The sequence below is a fragment of the Lissotriton vulgaris genome, chromosome 3_1 (genome assembly GCF_964263255.1).
Source record: "Lissotriton vulgaris chromosome 3_1, aLisVul1.2, whole genome shotgun sequence".
NCBI lineage: Eukaryota > Metazoa > Chordata > Amphibia > Caudata > Salamandridae > Lissotriton > Lissotriton vulgaris.
The window spans coordinates 328,134,924-328,155,591 of record NC_141689.1 but is presented as its reverse complement, the minus strand read 5'-3'; the positions used below and the strand labels follow the sequence as shown (position 1 = coordinate 328,155,591).

The following is a 20,668-nucleotide window of genomic DNA, read 5'->3' as shown; positions in this document are numbered from 1 at the left end:
AATACTTATATTTAGTGGTCAAACCTTTAAGACGCATATGTCTTTATCATTCATGCTTTTACAACAAAATGAGTTGGCAAGGCATGCGTCGTAATGGCATAATCGTTGTAAAAACATGCACCTTAAATGTTATCCGTGGTAATGGCATTCGAGTTGTAACGGCTGCATTGTAATGGCATGCGTTTCAACGCAATGCGTAGTTACCATATACATTCCCTCTGAATATCTGCCCTGTGCCATCCAGTATAACCAAAAGCTGTTTACTCGGATCAGTGCCTGGGGTATCCATCTGTATCTTTAAAAAAAAAAAAAATAGAGGTATATTTCTACTCATGGTTCTCTATGAAGGCTTGTCCCACCAAACTACTGTACCTGTGAGTGCCCACTCTGAAGACACCATTGCAAACAAATTAAAAGGCAGTTAATTCAAGCGAACATAAGTTTATTGTGTAATTAAATTCCATGCGATACATGTAACATAAGCGGTGCTAAATATTGCTTGTAATATTTCTATTATGATTAAACAACTCGGGCAACCACAAGCATAGTAAAACACGACGAGCCATTTTAATGCAAGCAAAATAGGATAATGACACAAAATGTGCCACAGCCAAACAAACAACCATTCGCGCGATCTAAAACATATCTAAGGTAACTGCGACCCAAATGTTTAATATGCGACAGAGTTAATTCAGACGACCCCAAGTATAATGAAATTGAAAGCCTATCCGATGTAGTTACCACTAACGACACTATCAAAGCTTGATGAGATACTGTTAACTGAATTAAGGGACTTTAGCAGCCATGCAAACACTCTGTAACCTGGAAAATCAATGTTTGCAAGTTGCTGTCAGTGTGAGCTGTAGTAGTGGTTGACATTCTTCTGTCATGCCTTGGAGGACCAAGAAAATGTTCCGTGGTATTGTCGTTTTACCCGTTTTATTGTTGCCGAGTGAACAAGAGGCAGCCTGTGTTTTGTTGCATTGTAAAGTTGATGTTGCTTGGTGCGCTCATTATTTACACGTTAAGTTGAAAAATGGGCACAACTGGAGGTTTAAATATTTTGCAGCAGAGAGCTTTGTATGTGTGCATGAAAGCCCGTGCACTGATGTCTCTGGTGTGCAGACAGCACTAGCAGCAAGGAGCAGCAGCAGTCGTGTTCCGAAGCAAAGAATGGACTTCAAGTACTGCCGGCTGATATGGTATGTATCTATGTATGAATGAATAGGTATTTGTAGAGCGCAAACCTACCTAGAGAGTAAGTTGGTGCAAAATGAGGTAATTAAATCAGAGAAACAATCAAACTGTACTTATGTATGCCTGTATACTACGCGTGTAGCACAAACGTAACTGCAAAGCCATGAAGCATTTTACACCAGGGGGTCTTTGCTGTGAGGAGTGCAGAAGAAGGGGTATATTGGAGCAAGGATGCAGCTGCAAGGGCGAGGTTCACAGTATTGGGGCGGGGGACGGTGAGTTTTATGGGGGGGGGGGTGCAGCAGCCCTCCCGCTGGGAGAGGAAGCGAGCTGGGATAAGATCAGGGTCAGAACTCTTCAGGGGTAGTCTCTGATCACGGTGGTTACCCCATGAGAAGGTCTTACTTGAAGAGATGATGTTCAGGTCCCTAGGAATCGGAAAAGGGATGGAGTATGTAGGATCTAGGCTGGGATAGCATTTTGGGTCTTAGTAAATGTACCACATAAAAGTCTAATAACTTAGCCAACATTGAATTTTTGTCAGTTGAACATAGAATTGTTCCTTATTACATTTTCTGCCTTACAGTTACAGAGAAAAAGAAAAATGTGGATTAAGAACCGCAACTTTTTTTGCCACACTCACATGCTTCTGTGTAGTTAAGAGGCTAATTCTTGAGTGTAAAAGTCGGAACCTCCCCAAGAGGGATGCTTCTTTCATGGAAAGACCACTTCTCCCAGGAATGAAAATAATGAAATCTGTTGAGAGGAAAAGGCCCCTGGTGAAGCCTGTTTATGAATACAATATTTCCATTGATTTGTACATTCAAAGGACTGATACTATTCTAAAAGTATCATGGTACAGTGGAGGCTTTGAGGCGTCCACCTTGTGTGAATTGATACTATACTAATAGTACCATGGTCAGAGCAAGGGCTGTGTGAAATCCATCTGGTAAGAGCTGATGCTATACTAATAGTAACCTGGTAGAGCAAGGGGTGCGTGGAATCCATCTGGTGCGAGTTGATACCATTAAATCATAGTAGAGCGGGGGCTGTGTGGAATCCATCCGGTGTGAATTGATACTATTCTAATCGTGGTAGAGCTAGGGCTGTGTGGAATCCATCTGGTGTGAATTGATACTATTCTAATCGTGGTAGAGGGAGGGTTGTGTGGAATCCATCCGGTGTGAATTGATACTATTCTAATCATAATAGAGCGAGGGCTGTGTGGAATCCATCCGGTGTGAATTGATACTATTCTAATCCTGGTAGAGCGAGGGCTGTGTGGAATCCATCCGGTGTGAATTGATACTATTCTAATCGTGGTAGAGCGAGGGCTGTGTGGAATCCATCTGGTGTGAATTGATGCTATTCTAATGGTGGTAGAGGGAGGGTTGTGTGGAATCCATCCGGTGTGAATTGATACTATTCTAATCATAATAGAGCGAGGGCTGTGTGGAATCCATTTGGTGTGAATTGATACTATTCTAATCATGGTAGAGCGAGGGCTGTGTGGAATCTATCCGGTGTGAATTGATACTATTCTAATCATAGTAGAGCGGGGCTGTGTGGAATCCATCCGGTGTGAATTGATACTATTCTAATCGTGGTAGAGCTAGGGCTGTGTGGAATCCATCTGGTGTGAATTGATACTATTCTAATCGTGGTAGAGGGAGGGTTGTGTGGAATCCATCCGGTGTGAATTGATACTATTCTAATCATAATAGAGCGAGGGCTGTGTGGAATCCATCCGGTGTGAATTGATACTATTCTAATCCTGGTAGAGCGAGGGCTGTGTGGAATCCATCCGGTGTGAATTGATACTATTCTAATCGTGGTAGAGCGAGGGCTGTGTGGAATCCATCTGGTGTGAATTGATGCTATTCTAATGGTGGTAGAGGGAGGGTTGTGTGGAATCCATCCGGTGTGAATTGATACTATTCTAATCATAATAGAGCGAGGGCTGTGTGGAATCCATTTGGTGTGAATTGATACTATTCTAATCATGGTAGAGCGAGGGCTGTGTGGAATCTATCCGGTGTGAATTGATACTATTCTAATCATAGTAGAGCAAGGGCTGTGTGGAATCCATCCGGTGTGAATTGATACTATTCTAATCGTAGTAGAGCAAGGGCTGTGTGGAATCGATCCGGTGTGAACTGATACTATTCTAATCGTAGTAGAGCGAGGGCTGTGTGGAATCCATCGGGTGTGAATTGTTACTATTCTAATCGTGGTAGAGCGAGGGCTGTGTGGAATCCATCCGGTGTGAATTGATACTATTCTAATCGTGGTAGAGCGAGGGCTGTGTGGAATCCATTTGGTGTGAATTGATACTATTCTAATCATCGTAGAGCAAGTGCTGTGTGGAATCCATCAGGTGTGAATTGAAACTATTCTTATAGTATCATGGTAGAGCGAGGGTGGGGTGGAATCCATCTGGCGTGAATTGATTACAGAGATGCAAAGTTTTGTTTGTTGATCAAGTTTTGCAGAATTACCAATTATCACATTTTCCCTGTTAGAGAGACATGTCAAGCTGGAAATTAATATTCTGTAAAATATTATAATTTTTGAGCTTTCCATTGCATAATGGCAGTAATCGGGAGCAGGACACTACACTCTGTCTGATAAGTATATCTTATCTTAAGCAAAGCTATTTTGCTACTGGGATAGAGGCAACATACATTGCCAAAGTGTCCTCATTTATTCAGGTGTGGTAAACGAACTGCAAAGATGCAAACACTCCAAAAGACTCATACGAAGGTTGCAATAAAACAAACTCTGCACATCCCTAGTATTGATTTCGTTTCATGAACAGACCCTTGGCTCAACTTTTTATTACCAAGCCAAGGAGTTTGGTAATAGCAACACCTTACAACTGGGCCAAAATGCAATTCAGTTTGCAGTAGGGATGGCCATTAGCAGTGTGACAGTAATGCCAATAGGAAGTGCAGCTGGAGTAAAAGCAGAACCCTTTAGGAGGAGGAGTTTATACTGTAAGGTAGTTGCATTGAAGTACATTATAAACTCACGGGGATGTTTTACCCCGTTGCATACATGGTCAGATTTGAATACATAATGGAATTTGAGTCTAGGAATGATTGTGAGTTTAATGGGCTGCAGGTGATGAACAGGGTTGAGCTAAGGCTGCTTACCCTCTTAGTTTATGGAATGCTGTGTGATATAGCTATAAACTGGGCTTACATAGTCAGCAACGCACACAAGATTTGGCATAATGAGTGCTGGTTCCACCTTTAAGGAACTCCCACAACTGCAGGTGTACTTTAGATGCACAGGTGCAGCTGTAGTCATGGATTGGGTGCATAATTTCATTTACTAATTCCCATCAGTGGGAGAGCGTAAATCAACCTACTGCCTTCTTTGGGTTATGCCAGTGGGCGGAAATGCTGACATCGTCACATAGGCTTCTTCTTGGCGCAAACCCCTAATTGCATTGGTTAGCGGCCCAGGAAATTCACTGTTTTTCTTTCCGCATATAACCTGACCAGATATTGCACCAGTGTCTTTCAAGGTACGGTTGTGCATGTTGGGAAGGGCGTACAACTGCATAACACCAGAGTTGCGTCCTTCAAGTTCATGTGCAGTAGAACCTTCCATTGTAGCCACCCTGGTACCACCACTCTCACAGAGGCTTCCATCCTGCGGGCCCTCAAGTTGGACCCCTGGCATCATTGGGCATTCCTCAAGCATGCTGTCTGGTACCGGGGAAGATCCCACTGTGCTTTCCCCAGGCGCGCCCAGACCTGGAATATCAGAGAGTTCCAGGAAACATTCTTCCTCTGTCTTCGCCTGAATTCCATCCACTTTATGTATGTGAAGATCCATAAAGTAATCAGGATTGAAGATTAGATTATGGCTCTGTAGACAAAATAAAGACAGACTTCAATATTCATTATCAAGACATTGCAATATTTAGCTGCAGGAGAACACCTCCATAATTGTCTTTATTTTGCAATCGCAGCTTTCTCACAAAAGAATGCACCGAGACATTGTGGATAGAAAGATGGCACATACAATACATGTAAATAAATAGATCTGATAGATTACTTTCCATATATAGAGAGATTTAAAAAGAGGCAAAGAGATGCTCCGGAGATTTACCCGATTCCATTGCCATCTAGAACTAAGCTAATGGTATATACATCATTACATCTGTGAGGTCAAAATCTTATTTTAAAAAGCGCGCTCAAGAGAGCCAAATGTTACCTACACAAATGGGAACTAACTGCTCACACGGGAATTCCACCATGCTGGAAGAATTTATGTGTGCATTAAACAAACATTTGCAGAAAGTTGCAGATCTAAAGCAAGCTACCAAACTTATGCACATAAATGCTGAAACGAGATGAACATCCCCACTGGTGATATCAGGGAAGTTATTTTAACACAGGGAAAACTTTCTCCCCGTGGAAAAATAATAACACAAAGGGTTCTATTGCAATTGAACTTTAGTGTTTGCATTCAACAATGTTACCTGTTACTTTGCTTTATGCCGAAATATTTACACATATAATTAATCGTAGGAATCTTCAATTATCGCAGATAATCAGCAGACACCCAATAATTAATTGTTAGTAAATTCCTGAAAAGTTCACCGTCAACTCCAAATCTAGTAGAACCCGACAGGAGGATATATATATATATATATATATATGTATATATATATATATATATATATATATATATGTATATATATATATATGTATATATATATATATACACATACACATATATATATATGTGTGTGTGTATATATATATATATATATATATATATATATATATATATATATATATATATATATATATATATATATTATATACACAACGACCTCCTTCCCAAGAAAAGAAGAAACAGATTCCCAGGAGGACCAGGTAGGAGACGCCTCTTTATTGTTAACTTTGCGAATGCATTTCGGCAGCTTTACTGCCTTCCTCAGTGCCCAAAGCGTCCCGTAGATGAAGCACCACGCTGTGTGTGAGTTCCTCTCAAATATGCTTGGTGCATGTCAGCTCCGCCCTTCTGCTGAAGTCCCCGCACCTGTGAGCAGTTCCAAGTGTGGCGCGGAACTGCAGGTCCCAGAATGCAGTAGGATAAATGTTTGGAACCACTGTGCAGGGGAATGACTAGAATATACAAAGTCATTGCGGGCTGGCAGGAGAGGAGCGTGATGTCTTTAGGAAACTGAAAGTTCGTCTTGCTTTGGAGTTTCCAACTTGTAGGTGCCTCCTCCGGTCCCCCTTGACCACCGCAACCACATCGACCTGAGAGTTCGTAAAGCAGGGGACGAGCCACAGTGAGCCCTACCCAGCGTGGGATTAATAATCCCAAAACTGCTCACACTCCTCCTTGGCTTCAATGGCGGGTTCCCAGCCTGTCCAGCAAACGCTGGCAAAATACACGAACTGCAAGAGTCCAAAGTCCCAGTGAGGCTGGTTTCCCTTTTGCACGATGGGGGTCTCTGTAAAGCGCCCCTGGGTGGCCCTGAATTGATGCACAACGACCTCCTTCCCAAGAAAAGAAGAAACAGATTCCCAGGAGGACCAGGTAGGAGACGCCTCTTTATTGTTAATTTTGCGAATGCATTTCGGCAGCTTTACTGCCTTCCTCAGCGCCCAAAGCGTCCCGTAGATGAAGCACCACGCTGTGTGTGAGTTCCTCTCAAATATGCTTGGTGCATGTCAGCTCCGCCCTTCTGCTGAAGTCCCCGCACCTGTGAGCAGTTCCAAGTGTGGCGCGGAACTGCAGGTCCCAGAAGGCAGTAGGATAGATGTTTGGAACCACTGTGCAGGGGAATGACTAGAATATACAAGGTCATTGCGGGCTGGCAGGAGAGGAGCGTGATGTCTTTAGGAAACTGAAAGTTCGTCTTGCTTTGGAGTTTCCAACTTGTAGGTGCCTCCTCCGGTCCCCCTTGACCACCGCAACCACATCGACCTGAGAGTCCGTAAAGCAGGGGACGAGCCACAGTGAGCCCTACCCAGCGTGGGATTAATAATCCCAAAACTGCTCACACTCCTCCTTGGCTTCAATGGCGGGTTCCCAGCCTGTCCAGCAAACGCTGGCAAAATACACGAACTGCAAGAGTCCAAAGTCCCAGTGAGGCTGGTTTCCCTTTTGCGCGATGGGGGTCTCTGTAAAGCGCCCCTGGGTGGCGCTGAATTGATGCACAACGACCTCCTTCCCAAGAAAAGAAGAAACAGATTCCCAGGAGGACCAGGTAGGAGACGCCTCTTTATTATTAACTTTGTGAATGCATTTCAGCAGCTTTACTGCCTTCCTCAGCGCCAAAAGCGTCCCGTAGATGAAGAACCACGCTGTGTGTGAGTTCCTCTCAAATATGCTTGGTGCATGTCACCTCCGCCCTTCTGCTGAAGTCCCCGCACCTGTGAGCAGTTCCAAGTGTGGCGCGGAACTGCAGGTCCCAGAATGCAGTAGGATAGATGTTTGGAACCACTGTGCAGGGGAATGACTAGAATATACAAAGTCATTGCGGGCTGGCAGGAGAGGAGCGTGATGTCTTTAGGAAACTGAAAGTTCGTCTTGCTTTGGAGTTTCCAACTTGTAGGTGCCTCCTCCGGTCCCCCTTGACCACCGCAACCACATCGACCTGAGAGTCCGTAAAGCAGGGGACGAGCCACAGTGAGCCCTACCCAGCGTGGGATTAATAATCCCACAACTGCTCACACTCCTCCTTGGCTTCAATGGCGGGTTCCCAGCCTGTCCAGCAAACGCTGGCAAAATACACGAACTGCAAGAGTCCAAAGTCCCAGTGAGGCTGGTTTCCCTTTTGCGCGATGGGGGTCTCTGTAAAGCGCCCCTGGGTGGTGCTGAATTGATGCACAACGACCTCCTTCCCAAGAAAAGAAGAAACAGATTCCCAGGAGGACCAGGTAGGAGACGCCTCTTTATTGTTAACTTTGCGAATGCATTTCGGCAGCTTTACTGCCTTCCTCAGCGCCCAAAGCGTCCCGTAGATGAAGCACCACGCTGTGTGTGAGTTCCTCTCAAATATGCTTGGTGCATGTCAGCTCCGCCCTTCTGCTGAAGTCCCCGCACCTGTGAGCAGTTCCAAGTGTGGCGCGGAACTGCAGGTCCCAGAATGCAGTAGGATAGATGTTTGGAACCACTGTGCAGGGAAATGACTAGAATATACAAAGTTATTGCGGGCTGGCAGGAGAGGAGCGTGATGTCTTTAGGAAACTGAAAGTTCGTCTTGCTTTGGAGTTTCCAACTTGTAGGTGCCTCCTCCGGTCCCCCTTGACCACCGCAACCACATCGACCTGAGAGTCCGTAAAGCAGGGGACGAGCCACAGAGAGCCCTACCCAGCGTGGGATTAATAATCCCAAAACTGCTCACACTCCTCCTTGGCTTCAATGGCGGGTTCCCAGCCTGTCCAGCAAACGCTGGCAAAATACACGAACTGCAAGAGTCCAAAGTCCCAGTGAGGCTGGTTTCCCTTTTGCGCGATGGGGGTCTCTGTAAAGCGCCCCTGGGTGGCGCTGAATTGATGCACAATGACCTCCTTCCCAAGAAAATAAAAAACAGATTCCCAGGAGGACCAGGTAGGAGACGCCTCTTTATTGTTAACTTTGCAAATGCATTTCGGCAGCTTTACTGCCTTCCTCAGCACCCAAAGCGTCCCGTAGATGAAGCACCACGCTGTGTGTGAGTTCCTCTCAAATATGCTTGGTGCATGTCAGCTCCGCCCTTCTGCTGAAGTCCCCGCACCTGTGAGCAGTTCCAAGTGTGGCGCGGAACTGCAGGTCCCAGAAGGCAGTAGGATAGATGTTTGGAACCACTGTGCAGGGGAATGACTAGAATATACAAAGTCATTGCGGGCTGGCAGGAGAGGAGCGTGATGTCTTTAGGAAACTGAAAGTTCGTCTTGCTTTGGAGTTTCCAACTTGTAGGTGCCTCCTCCGGTCCCCCTTGACCACCGCAACCACATCGACCTGAGAGTCCGTAAAGCAGGGGACGAGCCACAGTGAGCCCTACCCAGCGTGGGATTAATAATCCCAAAACTGCTCACACTCCTCCTTGGCTTCAATGGCGGGTTCCCAGCCTGTCCAGCAAACGCTGGCAAAATACACGAACTGCAAGAGTCCAAAGTCCCAGTGAGGCTGGTTTCCCTTTCGCGTGATGGGGGTCTCTGTAAAGCGCCCCTGGGTGGCGCTGAATTGATGCACAACGACCTCCTTCCCAAGAAAAGAAGAAACAGATTCCCAGGAGGACCAGGTAGGAGACGGCTCTTTATTTTTAACTTTGCGAATGCATTTCGGCAGCTTTACTGCCTTCCTCAGCGCCCAAAGCGTCCCGTAGATGAAGCACCACTCCACTATCCACTTCATGCCTCTCCACTCCCCCCACTCTACTCCACACCCCACCACTGTACGCTAATAAACTCTATTCCATTGCACTCCAGTCTAAGCCACTCTACTGTACACCCCTCACTATTCCACTGTACGCAACTCCCCTCTACGACACTACTTTCTACCCTATTCCACTCTTTGCCACTCCAGTTTAGGCCACTCCACTGTATGCTTTTCCACTGTACACCAATCAACTCTACACCACTTCACTCTACAACAATCCACTATATGCTATTACACCGTACACCACTCCACTCCACTCTATGCCACTCCACTCTATGCCACTCCACTGTTCACTGTACCCTTTTTCTCTGTACATTACTCCACTCTACACCACTTCACTCTACGCTGTTCCACTATATGACACTCCACCCTACGTCCCTCCACTGTACACCACTACACTCAATGTTATTCCACTCTACACCACTCCATTGTACACTACTCCACAGCATTCCACTCCACTCTATGACACACCACTCCACACCTCTCCACTATACGTAATTCCATTTCACGCCACTTCAATTCATGCTGTTACACTATATGCCACTAATCTACCCCACTACACTCTACCCCGCTCTACGCTACAACACTCCACTCTACATCACTCCACTCAACTTTACGCCACTCCACTGTACACCACTCCACTGTATGCTATTTCATTCTTCGACACTCCACTGTATGCCACTACCCTCTACACAACTACAGTCTATGCTGTTCTATTGTACATCACTACCAGGGCACAAGTCCTAAAAAGAGTAGTGGGGGGACTAACCTAGTTAATCAGTGTGCAAGTGATATCATGATGTGTGACAGCACAGGAAGTGGCATCATAAAATGTGACATCAGATCTTAAGCCCTTACATATATATTTAACATGTCTAACATGAGTACACTGGAGCACATTTCGAGTATACAGGGAAACCCGCCTGATTTAGGCAGAAGATTCACACTTTTGTAACCTACACATAAGACAATGTTGCCTTTTGTCAGCGTAAACTTACTCTACCCATAGTATTTTACAAGAAGAAATTGTGATATTTAAATTATTACAACTCCTCCTCAAGGGTAGTAAGCACTATATAAATTCTATTTATTTTGTGTAAATACTGGGAAAGACCAACACATCTGACATTCTTACAGTGCATGCATATCTCCTAAACAGAACCTGAACAAAGTGAAAAGTTGCCTCTTAAGTATGTGTGAGCCTTTGTTTCCCCTCTGCTGCATTTGCTTCTAGGTGTGAGTCTCCTGACTGCTTTCAGTCAGGAGACTCACAAAAGGAGTCCTAATGAGCCCTCACATTCGGCCGTTGTTATGGACCCAACAAAAAAAACACCACTGGGTCTGGGCCCCCAACAGCAAGGCTGAGCCACTAGCTACAATTGAACAACAAGAATGCCAATACTGTCTCTCTATTTCACTTGATCACCAAAAACCATACGATTTGTACACTATGGTTCGTTGACAAGGTTTTGTCTGAATAAATCTTTTGTTTTATTTTTGAATCATATTCCTCAAAAGGTAATTTGGTTATTATTTCACCAATTTAGTATGTATAAAATACAGAACCTCCTATACAAATAACCGTAAATACAAAAAACACTTTTAGACAAAATCAAAATTACATGTTTTCATACATTCAAATATAATCATATCCTCTCATGCATACACAGCCATTCACATATTTATATATGCAGAGCAAATCCTCAGACCTCCACGTCGACAGCGTAGCGAAAGAAGAAAACAGACCCCACGATTTCAGGCAAGATGTTGGATTTTATTTAAGACCTTTCAGATGACGCGTTTCGAGTACCATGTACTCTTGTTCACACGCACATATTCATATATATACACACTGGAATTACAATATTCACAGTAAGCCATAAAAAATCACTTTTCATCAATAAAGTTTAAAGTCATCCTTTTGATTAGATGGTACTAATTGTCTCCACGTTTCGAACTCTCGCTGGCTTGGGAGTTCTCATCAGGACATCAATCTCAAAAATGTTTAAGCTGAAAAAGGGGTTTGTGAGTTCACCCGACGAAATGATCAAAGAATTCAAGGACACATTGATTTTTTAGATTGACCGAATCTCGGAGGTTTTTACTGGGAGGGGGGGGCGGCCTGGCTTGTTACTTGTAGGCTGCTGTCCTTAATGCGGAGGTCACGGTGGGCGGGGATACTCTATTTCGAAAGCAGTCTGTTCTTCCTGCCAACACCTCGGGAATTGTCTTTTACAGCGCTGAGCTCAGTTCCAGCGTCTCTTCTCCCGGCTCAGTTCCAGCGTCTCCTCTCCCAGCGTTTGCTTCCGGTACCGCAAAGGATCCTGGAAGTTCCAGGATCCTATGCGGTTCCCGGAAGCAAACGCTTGATCAATCTAAAAAATCAATGTGTCCTTGAATTCTTTGATAATTTCGTCGGGTGAACTCACAAACCAGCTTGAACATTTTTGAGCTTGATGTCCTGATGAGAACTCCCAGCCAGTGAGAGTTCGAAATGCGTAGACAATTAGTGCCATCTAAACAAAAGGAGTGACTTTAAACTTTTTTTCAACAAAACTTTATTGATGAAAAGTGATTTTTTTATGGCTTACTGTAAATATTGTAATTCCAGTGTGTATATATATAAATATGTGAATGGCTGCGTATGCATGAGAGGGTATGATTGTATTTGAATGTATGAAAACTTGTAATTTTGATTTTGTGTAAAAGTGTTTTTTGTATTTACGGTTATTTGTATAGGAGGTTCTGTATGTTATACTAAATTGGTGAAATATTAACCAAATGACCATTTGAGAAATATGATTCAAAAATAAAACAAAAGATTTATTCAGACAAAACCTTGTCAACGAACCATAGTGTACAAATCGTATGGTTTTTGGTGATCAAGTGAAATAGATAGACAGTATTGGCATTCTTGTTGTTCAATTGTTGTTATGGACCCAGCAGGAGTCTTAACTAAGAAAGCTTCATCCCAGCCTGCACATTGTTGCGGATTGAAAGCAGACAACGTACATGCGATGCTGAATGTGTACCGGTGTTTGCAAATTACACTGGGACAAATTAAGCATATTTTTCAGTGGGGCCCAACTTCTTGGCAGGGTGGACGGGGTTCACCCTGTGATAATAGTGGGGGGACGCTGTCCACCCGCGTGTACCCCCGACTCGTGCCCTGATCACTACACAGTACCTCACCCCACTCTATGCCATGCCACTGTTCGCCACTCCACTTTACGCCACTCCACTCCACTCCACTCTATGTTACTCAACTCAACCCCAGTCCAGTGTGTTCTATTCAATTGTATGCCACTCTACTTTGTGCTATACCACTATATGCCACGAAAATTTTACCTCACTCCACTATATGCCACTCCATTCTAAACCAAAACACTCTATGCCACTCTACTGAATGCTATTCCACTTAACGTCACTCCACTCTACTCTTCTTCACTGTGAGTGGCTCCACTCTACCACACTCTCATCTACGGCACTGCACTCTACACCACACCACTGTGTGCTATTTCACTGTACTCTACTCGAGTCTGTCACGTCACTAAACTCATTACACTTTACACCCCTCCAAACTATTCAATCCCACTCTATGCCACTCCAATCTATGGCACTCCACTCTATTATATTCCACTGTACACCAACACACTATATACTATTCCACTCCATGTTATTCCACTGTATGCCACTACATTCTACCTCACCCTAATATACGCCACTCCACTCTACGCTCCTCCACTGCATACTGTTACACTCTACCCCACACCACTCAACTGTATGCTACTCTATTGTATGCCATTCCACTCTACAACACTGTAGTGGACGCTATTCCAGTCAGCGCCACTCCACTGTACCCCTCCATACTCTACGCCACAACTCTATACACAACTACACTGTATACCATTCAACTCTACACTATTCAACTATATGCCACTCCACTGTACCCAAATACACTCCATGACACTCCACTGTACATTATTCCAGTGCACACAACTCCAGTGCACATCTCTCCACTGTATACCACTTCATTGTACACCACTCCACTCTAAGCTATTCCAGTCTACGCCACTCCACTCTACACCACTCCACTCTGCGCTACTCTACAGTATGCTATTCCACTCTATGCTACTCCACTGTATGCCACTTCACTGTACCCCACTCTACTCTACGCCACTCCACTATATACACAAGTACACTAAATGCCACTGAACTATACACCATTCGACTCTGTGCCACTTCACTGTAACCCAATCCAGTATACGCCACTCCACTGTATACTATTCCACTGTATGCTACTCCACTCAACACCACTCCATTGTACGCCACTTCACAGTATACCACTCCACTCCATGCTATTCCAGCCTATGCCACTCCACTCTATGCTATTTCAGTATTTCAGTTTTCCACAGTACGCCACTCCACTCTACGCTAGGGATGGGTGGAACTCGTGGAGTTTTACATTGTGGAATTCTGTGGAGTTACAGAAGAGCTCCACAAGATTACACGGAGTTCCACCCACCCCTCGGGCCTCGTTAAAGCCATAGTCCATTGGACATCATGTGCGGACTAAATGCCAATCACCGACAAACAATTCTACATTAAAAAAAAAAAGCTGCTCTAAAGTAACATGCTTGCACACTGAGGTTTATATGCTGAAAAGCAGAAATAGTTGTACCTCTTAATTGAGCATGTTAAAGTATCATGCTTGAAAACGAGTGCCACTTGGCAATAAATTAAGCTTTATCCTTTTGGCTTCTGTTGCTCAGTGTAGGAAGTGGGGAGGCGAAATGTAGTTCAGATCCTGGCAGGTGGAGTAGTGCCAGGCTGCTTTCATCCCCTGTGGCATGAAACCATATGTTTCGTATAGCTCTGGGTACAGAATGCAGCAATTACCAAAGCCCAAATCTCTGATTCATCAAAACTGCTGGCTGCAGATTTACAGTTTTGTTTTGCATTTCTTAAAGCTCCAGCCAATGCTTACAAGCAGATATTAAAAGTCACTAACCCTAAGGATCCGGCAGGTGATCCCCTAAATTCTCAGGTAAAACAAACTAAGCAAGAGCAGCAGCACCACTGGGCCTGTGAGCTCTGCCGCCACAACCTACAGAGCTCCACTATTACAACTGGGACTCAGCAAGGTCTACGAGATGTTGGAAGAATCTAAAACTAGCCCTACTCACCATACGACAACTAGAGAACACTAAAGACAGCATAACCTGTTATGGAGAGAACCACTGAGCAGGATGGAACAAGAAGGAGCAACTAGTGGAGCGCTACAAGATTGACAGATTAGTGTTGGGTAAGACTCTGATTGCAGTTGACTCTTTGTTCTGTGAACCAGTGCTGCACGCACTGACCCCGCTGACTATCTTAGGCCTCTACAGTGGCTACAAGGATCCAGACCAGCGTGTGCCCGACAGTTTCACTTCCCATCCTGCTGAGGTTTCAGAAAAGGGGAGGTGACCTAATCGCAATACTACCAGCCATGGACTGCCACCTGAGCCGCTACTGTGCCCAAACACAGCATTCATGCGTTGTAACTATGACACCCACAACCCCTTTCACAGGGAGAACAAGGATAAAACACCACAGAAGGTGGGATAGAGCAGTGGAAGAGGGTTAAGCTTTTCTGCGACCCGCAAATCGGCTTTTAGTAGGGGTCATTACTGGCAAACTCTACCCGCAGTGCTTGGCAAAGTTTTTGCTAAACTCTGCGCTCCAAGCAAAGGGCGTAGTGGAAAAACTCCACGGATTCCACTGGAAGAGTGGAGTTTACCACCCACCTCTACTCTACGTTGCTACAGTGTATGAGGTTCCACTGTACGCCACTCCATCCTGCCCCACACCTTTCTACATAACTCCAGTATACACCACGTTCCTCCACACTCTCTACTCTATGCTATTCCAGTGTACTTAACTCCACTCTACAATTTGAAACACATATTTATTAAAAAATATTAAGATTTCACTGACAAACCCAAAGGTTAAACTTTTTTTATAGTTAGGAAAACTTTCTTTTTTCTTTCTATATAAACTAAATTTAATCTACATAAACATTAAGAATTGTAAACTTAGAGCTATACCATAAATGTATAATGTACGCATCACCTTTAAAATAACATGAATGTATTTATTCTTTATATACAAACCAAACTTAAACTACACAAAAATTATTAATTCTAAAGTTATACTTATACCTTTAATTTATAATTTACACAACACCTTCAAATTAATATCACTCTCACACCTCCATACAGTGCATTGAACTCAATAGCCACAATACATTGACTTTAACTCACCAATCTACCATGCACTGTGTACTCACAAATTACGTGATTTGAGATGTAATAAGTGCTGTTGTAAATTTGGGATGGTATAAGTGATACAGTATGTCCTATGTTAAATTACTTTTAGAGCGCACTTACACCAGGCGGTTTCATGGCGCTGTGAACGGGAGGTAGCGGAACCAGCAGTGACAAGTGATAGGAAGGCGAGGAGTTACTCAAAGGCCTGACGGAACAAGAGAGTTTTCAGGCGGGATCTGAAATGGGGGTAGGACGTGGTTAGTCTTAGTTCCAAGGGAAGGGAGATTCAACAAGAGGGGGCAAGGAAAGAGAGTCTGAGACCACTGTGCTTCTTGCGGGTGAAGGTGGGAGTGGTGAGAAGAGCCAGGTGGTAGGAGCAAAGGTTATGAGAGGGAAGATAGCGGTGGAGCAAGGAGGAAGTAAAGGCTGGGACAAGGCCGGCCAGTGCTTTGAAAATGATGCAGCCTAGTTTGAAATTGCAGCGTTTGGCAACCGGGAGCCAATGGAGGCTTTTAAGCAGTGGGCGGACGTGGTGTTGTCTGGGTTGGTGAGAGATGAGTCTGGCAGCCTAGTTCTGTACTAGCTGCAGACGATGGAGCTGATAGGAGGGGATGTCAACGTATAGTGAGTTGGCATAGTCGATGCGCGAGATGACTAGGGCCAGGAGAGCCAGGTTTAAGGCTTCCGTGGTTAAAAACCTGGAGATCTTTCAGATTCTGCGTAGGTGGAAGAAACAGGATGATACCACTGCACTAATCTGGGGCTTCATGGATAGATCTTTGCAGATTATGACCCCTAAGCTCTTTGCCAAATCGGTGGGGCAGGGAGGAGTACCTAGCCGGGGGGGGCAGAAATTGGAGTTCCATGGGTTGGAGGCACCTCCGATCAAGACCAGCTCGGTCTTGTCGGGGTTAAGTTTTAAGTGATTGGTCGCCATCCAGTCACTGATGAGGCACATGGTGGATTGAAAGTTGTTGATTGAGTGATCGGATGGGTCGATGTCGAACACTAGCTGGATGTTGTCTGCGTAGTTGAAAGCGGTGGCCTTGTTACCACGCAGGGACCGAATAAGGGGGGTCAGGTACAGATTAAAAAGAAGAGGGGAGAGGGAGGATCCCTAGAGGACGCCACATGTCAGCTTCACTTTCTCTGCAGAGAAGTTGGAGAGGCGGACGGCCTGATGGCGGTTGCAGGATGTTGTGGTCGACCGTGTCGAAGGCAGCTGATAGATCCAGGAGCACTAGCACTGGTTGATGTTGTAGTCCCCTCCCCTTCTGAGTACATCCATAACTGAGAGGATAACTAACTCAGTAGCGTGAGTTGGTCTAAATCCTGCCTGTTGGGGGTCAAGGAACTGAGAGTATTCGATGAAAGAGCTAAGGAAGTTAGTGACATGGGACTCAAGTACCTTACTAAGATAAGGGAGCAGCGAGATAGGGCAAAAGTTGCTCATAAGGGAGGGGTCAGCGTTGGGTTTCTTAAGAATGGGGACAACTTCAGCTATCTTAAAAGACTCAGGAACTGAGCCTAAACTAAGGGAGTTATTGAGAAGTGACAAGGGGGGTTTGGGGCAGGAGGCGAAGGCTTCCTGTAGGACCCTTGGTGGACATCAATCGGTGGGGAGCCAGAGGCAACCTTTTTTAGTAGCACCAAGAACTCGCCCTTGGATATCAGGGGTATTTGGTCAACTATTTGGAGGTTTTTTATAGTGGGCACAGAGGAGGTGGGTGGAATGCGGGGAGGGATACTGCTTTTAATTTTTGCGATCTTGTCCATAAAATAAAAGTTGAGGGAATCACGGAGAGTTTGGGAGGGAAGGGGCTTAATTGTCACTCTGTCTGGGGTTGAGAGCTCATTAACTATGGAGAAGATATCTTTGGTCTTGTTGGCAGAGTCGGTGATTTTCTGAGAGAAGTATGTGATTTTGGCCTGGAGGATAGATTGTTTGTAATCTTTCAGCAGCGCTACGAATAGAGCTTTCTTCCCCGGGGCGTAGTTTCGTCTCCAGCCGCATTCAGCCTGCCTGAGTGAAAGTTTCTTATTTTTTAGTTCTTCCAAGAACCACCTCTGGGCATCATGGGGGCGTTTTAGTTTAATTCGCCTAAAGGGTGCGACAATGTTGTTGGCTGATTCAAGCCAGTGCTTGATGCTGGCAGCCTGGCTGTCTAAGGAGTCCTGTTCAGTAGGGGGCGAGGCGCTAAGTAAGGTGCGAAACTCACAGAGATCAGCTCTGTTCCAGTTTCTAGCCGAGATATTCCCTAAGAGAACCTGTTTAGGCTGGGGGGCACAGGTCAGGGAGAACGAGATGATACAGTGGTCGGACCTGAACATGGGCAGATTGAGGGTTGGGTGATTTCCAGATTTGATGTCCAGACCTGGTCCAAGATGTGTCCCTTGACATGCGTAGCGGATTGTATGTGTTGAATGCAGTTCATACCAGATAGGAGGTCAGTAAAATCAGCGGAATTGAAGATTTCTTTTAGGTCTGCGGGCCAATGATTAAAGTCGCCCATGATCAGCGTTCTAGAGTTGTTGATTATTAATTGAGATAGCACATCACCGAACAGAGAGGGAAAATCAGGCATGTGTTGAGGGGGGCGCTAAACAAGGACACAGATGAGAGGGGAAAGGGAAGATTCAAGTTTTATGTTGAGACTGTCGACTGAGGGTATGCCAGCGATATTTAGGGCAGTGAACCTGGGTGAGTAATGGATAATGGCCGCGACCCCGCCGCCCGGCTTCCCGGGGGGTCTATTGGCTTGGAGGATGTAGTAACCTGGGGGCACTGCCACAAGGATATCTGGAGTAGACTCTGCCGTGAGCCACGTTTCCATGACAAAGAGTATATTCGGTTTCTCTGAGTCTAGTAGCTGGAAAATTTCTAACTGGTGTTTAACCAGGGAGCGGGTGTTTAAGTAGCTGAGTTTCAGGGAGGTGTTAGTTTTTTCCCTGGGCAGAGGGGGTGAGGGATCCGGTGAGTCAGAAGGATTGGGAGGGAAGGGGGATGCCGTAGAATGGGCTATAAGTTCAGGAAATGCTGACCTAGGTTTGAACACCCCTAGTGAGACAAGAAGGGCTTGAGTGCTAGGGCTAAGGGGCCAATTGCCATGAAGGTTAATAAGTGTTTTGGCGGAATGGGAAATGAAATGGGCAGGGTTCCATGCCCCTGGCCACGGTCAGCCACGGACGGGCGCAGACGGGCTTGCCTTTGGCGCGCCCGCTGCACGCGTCCTCTGCACGTGAGGAATGGCATGGGTGTTATGTAGGGGTAGGCTCTAGGTCATGTGACCATCAGAGCACACCTCCACCGAGCCCCGCCAGCTGCAATCAATCTCCTACTGAAGTGCAGCACGCGTCACCCTCCACAACAATCAGGGTAGGGGCCCTGCGGTGGAACGAGGTGCGGGCGCTCCTTCAGGAGAAAGTGCGGCGGTAAAGGTTCCTGAATAAGAGGTAGGTTTTTTAAAATGAGCAGCGTGAGGACAAAGTGGTTTAAAAAGAGCTTACAGGCAGTGCTAGATCCATTGACCTGCTCCGTCCCAGTATAAAAGGGCATAAGCAGTGTAAGGAGAAAGCGCAAGTTTGGCTTGGTTTAGTGTGGTACAGGGTAAGGTCTGTGCATAGTGTAAACGCTATTTTCAGTACCCGCTTTTCTACTCATGTCAGTTTCATATCTCACAAGATGTTTCTAAGAGTAAAGAGTTTGATCCATAGTAGGGCCTTATGTATATAACAGGGCTTAAGTCTCTGGAGGAAGTTGGTTTTCTCTAAACATTAGTATACAGATTGAACACTGTATTCTGTAGGGGTTACCCATCTATGTGTGGTTGATTGTCAACATGAACTTAGCTACACATGAAGTTTGTGGAATAGGCTCACTGCTGCATGTAACAGAAGCTTGCTTTACCTATGGGGGCTGTATTTGTGATGGCCTTAAAGATGCTTCATATTATTTTGCGCTATTTTGCACTTACTTTCATATCTCTAATGCAATACTCGTTTATAGCATAATGTATAGTAAAGTAGCTTGGATGATGTCATCAGTTATGTCATCAATGATGCCATTTGAGATGTCATCAGTGATGCCATAAATTATTAAATAGAACATGTCATGAGGGATGTAATATGTGAGGTCATAAGCAGTGCATTAACTAACTGCTAACTATTACTGATTAATTTCTGTGTTTTTTTGTGTTCAAACGTTACATTGTCACTGAGATATTCACCTAATGTCACTTTAACCTTTATTTTTTCAGTAAAGGTGTAAAAACAAAAAATCCAATTTTTTTATCACACCTAACTATAATGTCACATTAACCTTAGTTTTTTTTTCAGTGAATTTCTAGTTTTTTTTTAAGTTAAAGTAATATTTTATTAACATATGTAAAGCCAACTCTCACTGCACATGGCCTTTGAGCATGTGCAGCAGGGGGTTGTCTGCAGGGACTGTCGCACATCCCTGCCAGCAGCCAACCCTGCCAGGAGAAGTGGTCGGGCACACACTTGCCAAGCAGCTATTGGCCTTGGACACTTTGTTTTTACAGACCAGAGGAAATGCGCATAGCCCCTTCCCCAAGCCACTATTGGCCACCGGGAGCCCATCCCCTAGGTCAAAAAAATATATTATATGGGGAGGGGGACATGTGATCCACTATCCCTGTGCCTTAGGAGAGGCCCTTGAGAAATCATCCCGAGTCCAAATACTTTTACACTAGGGTAGGAGGCATGTGGCCCCCTCCCCTGGCATATGGGCCTGAGAAACC

The 20,668-nt window shown here is 45.1% G+C and overlaps 1 protein-coding gene across 1 annotated transcript in view; it reads right to left on the bottom strand.

Annotated features, from left to right (window-relative positions):
* Positions 1-425: 425 nt before the first annotated feature.
* The window catches only part of IL7R (interleukin 7 receptor), a 369,475-nt gene continuing 349,232 nt past the window's right edge, over positions 426-20,668 (bottom strand). The window contains exon 8 of the mRNA XM_086960526.1: positions 426-5,076. Within this exon, the coding sequence (XP_086816652.1) occupies positions 4,567-5,076 (510 nt within the window). The 3' untranslated portion in view covers positions 426-4,566. The remainder of the gene's footprint in view (positions 5,077-20,668) is intronic.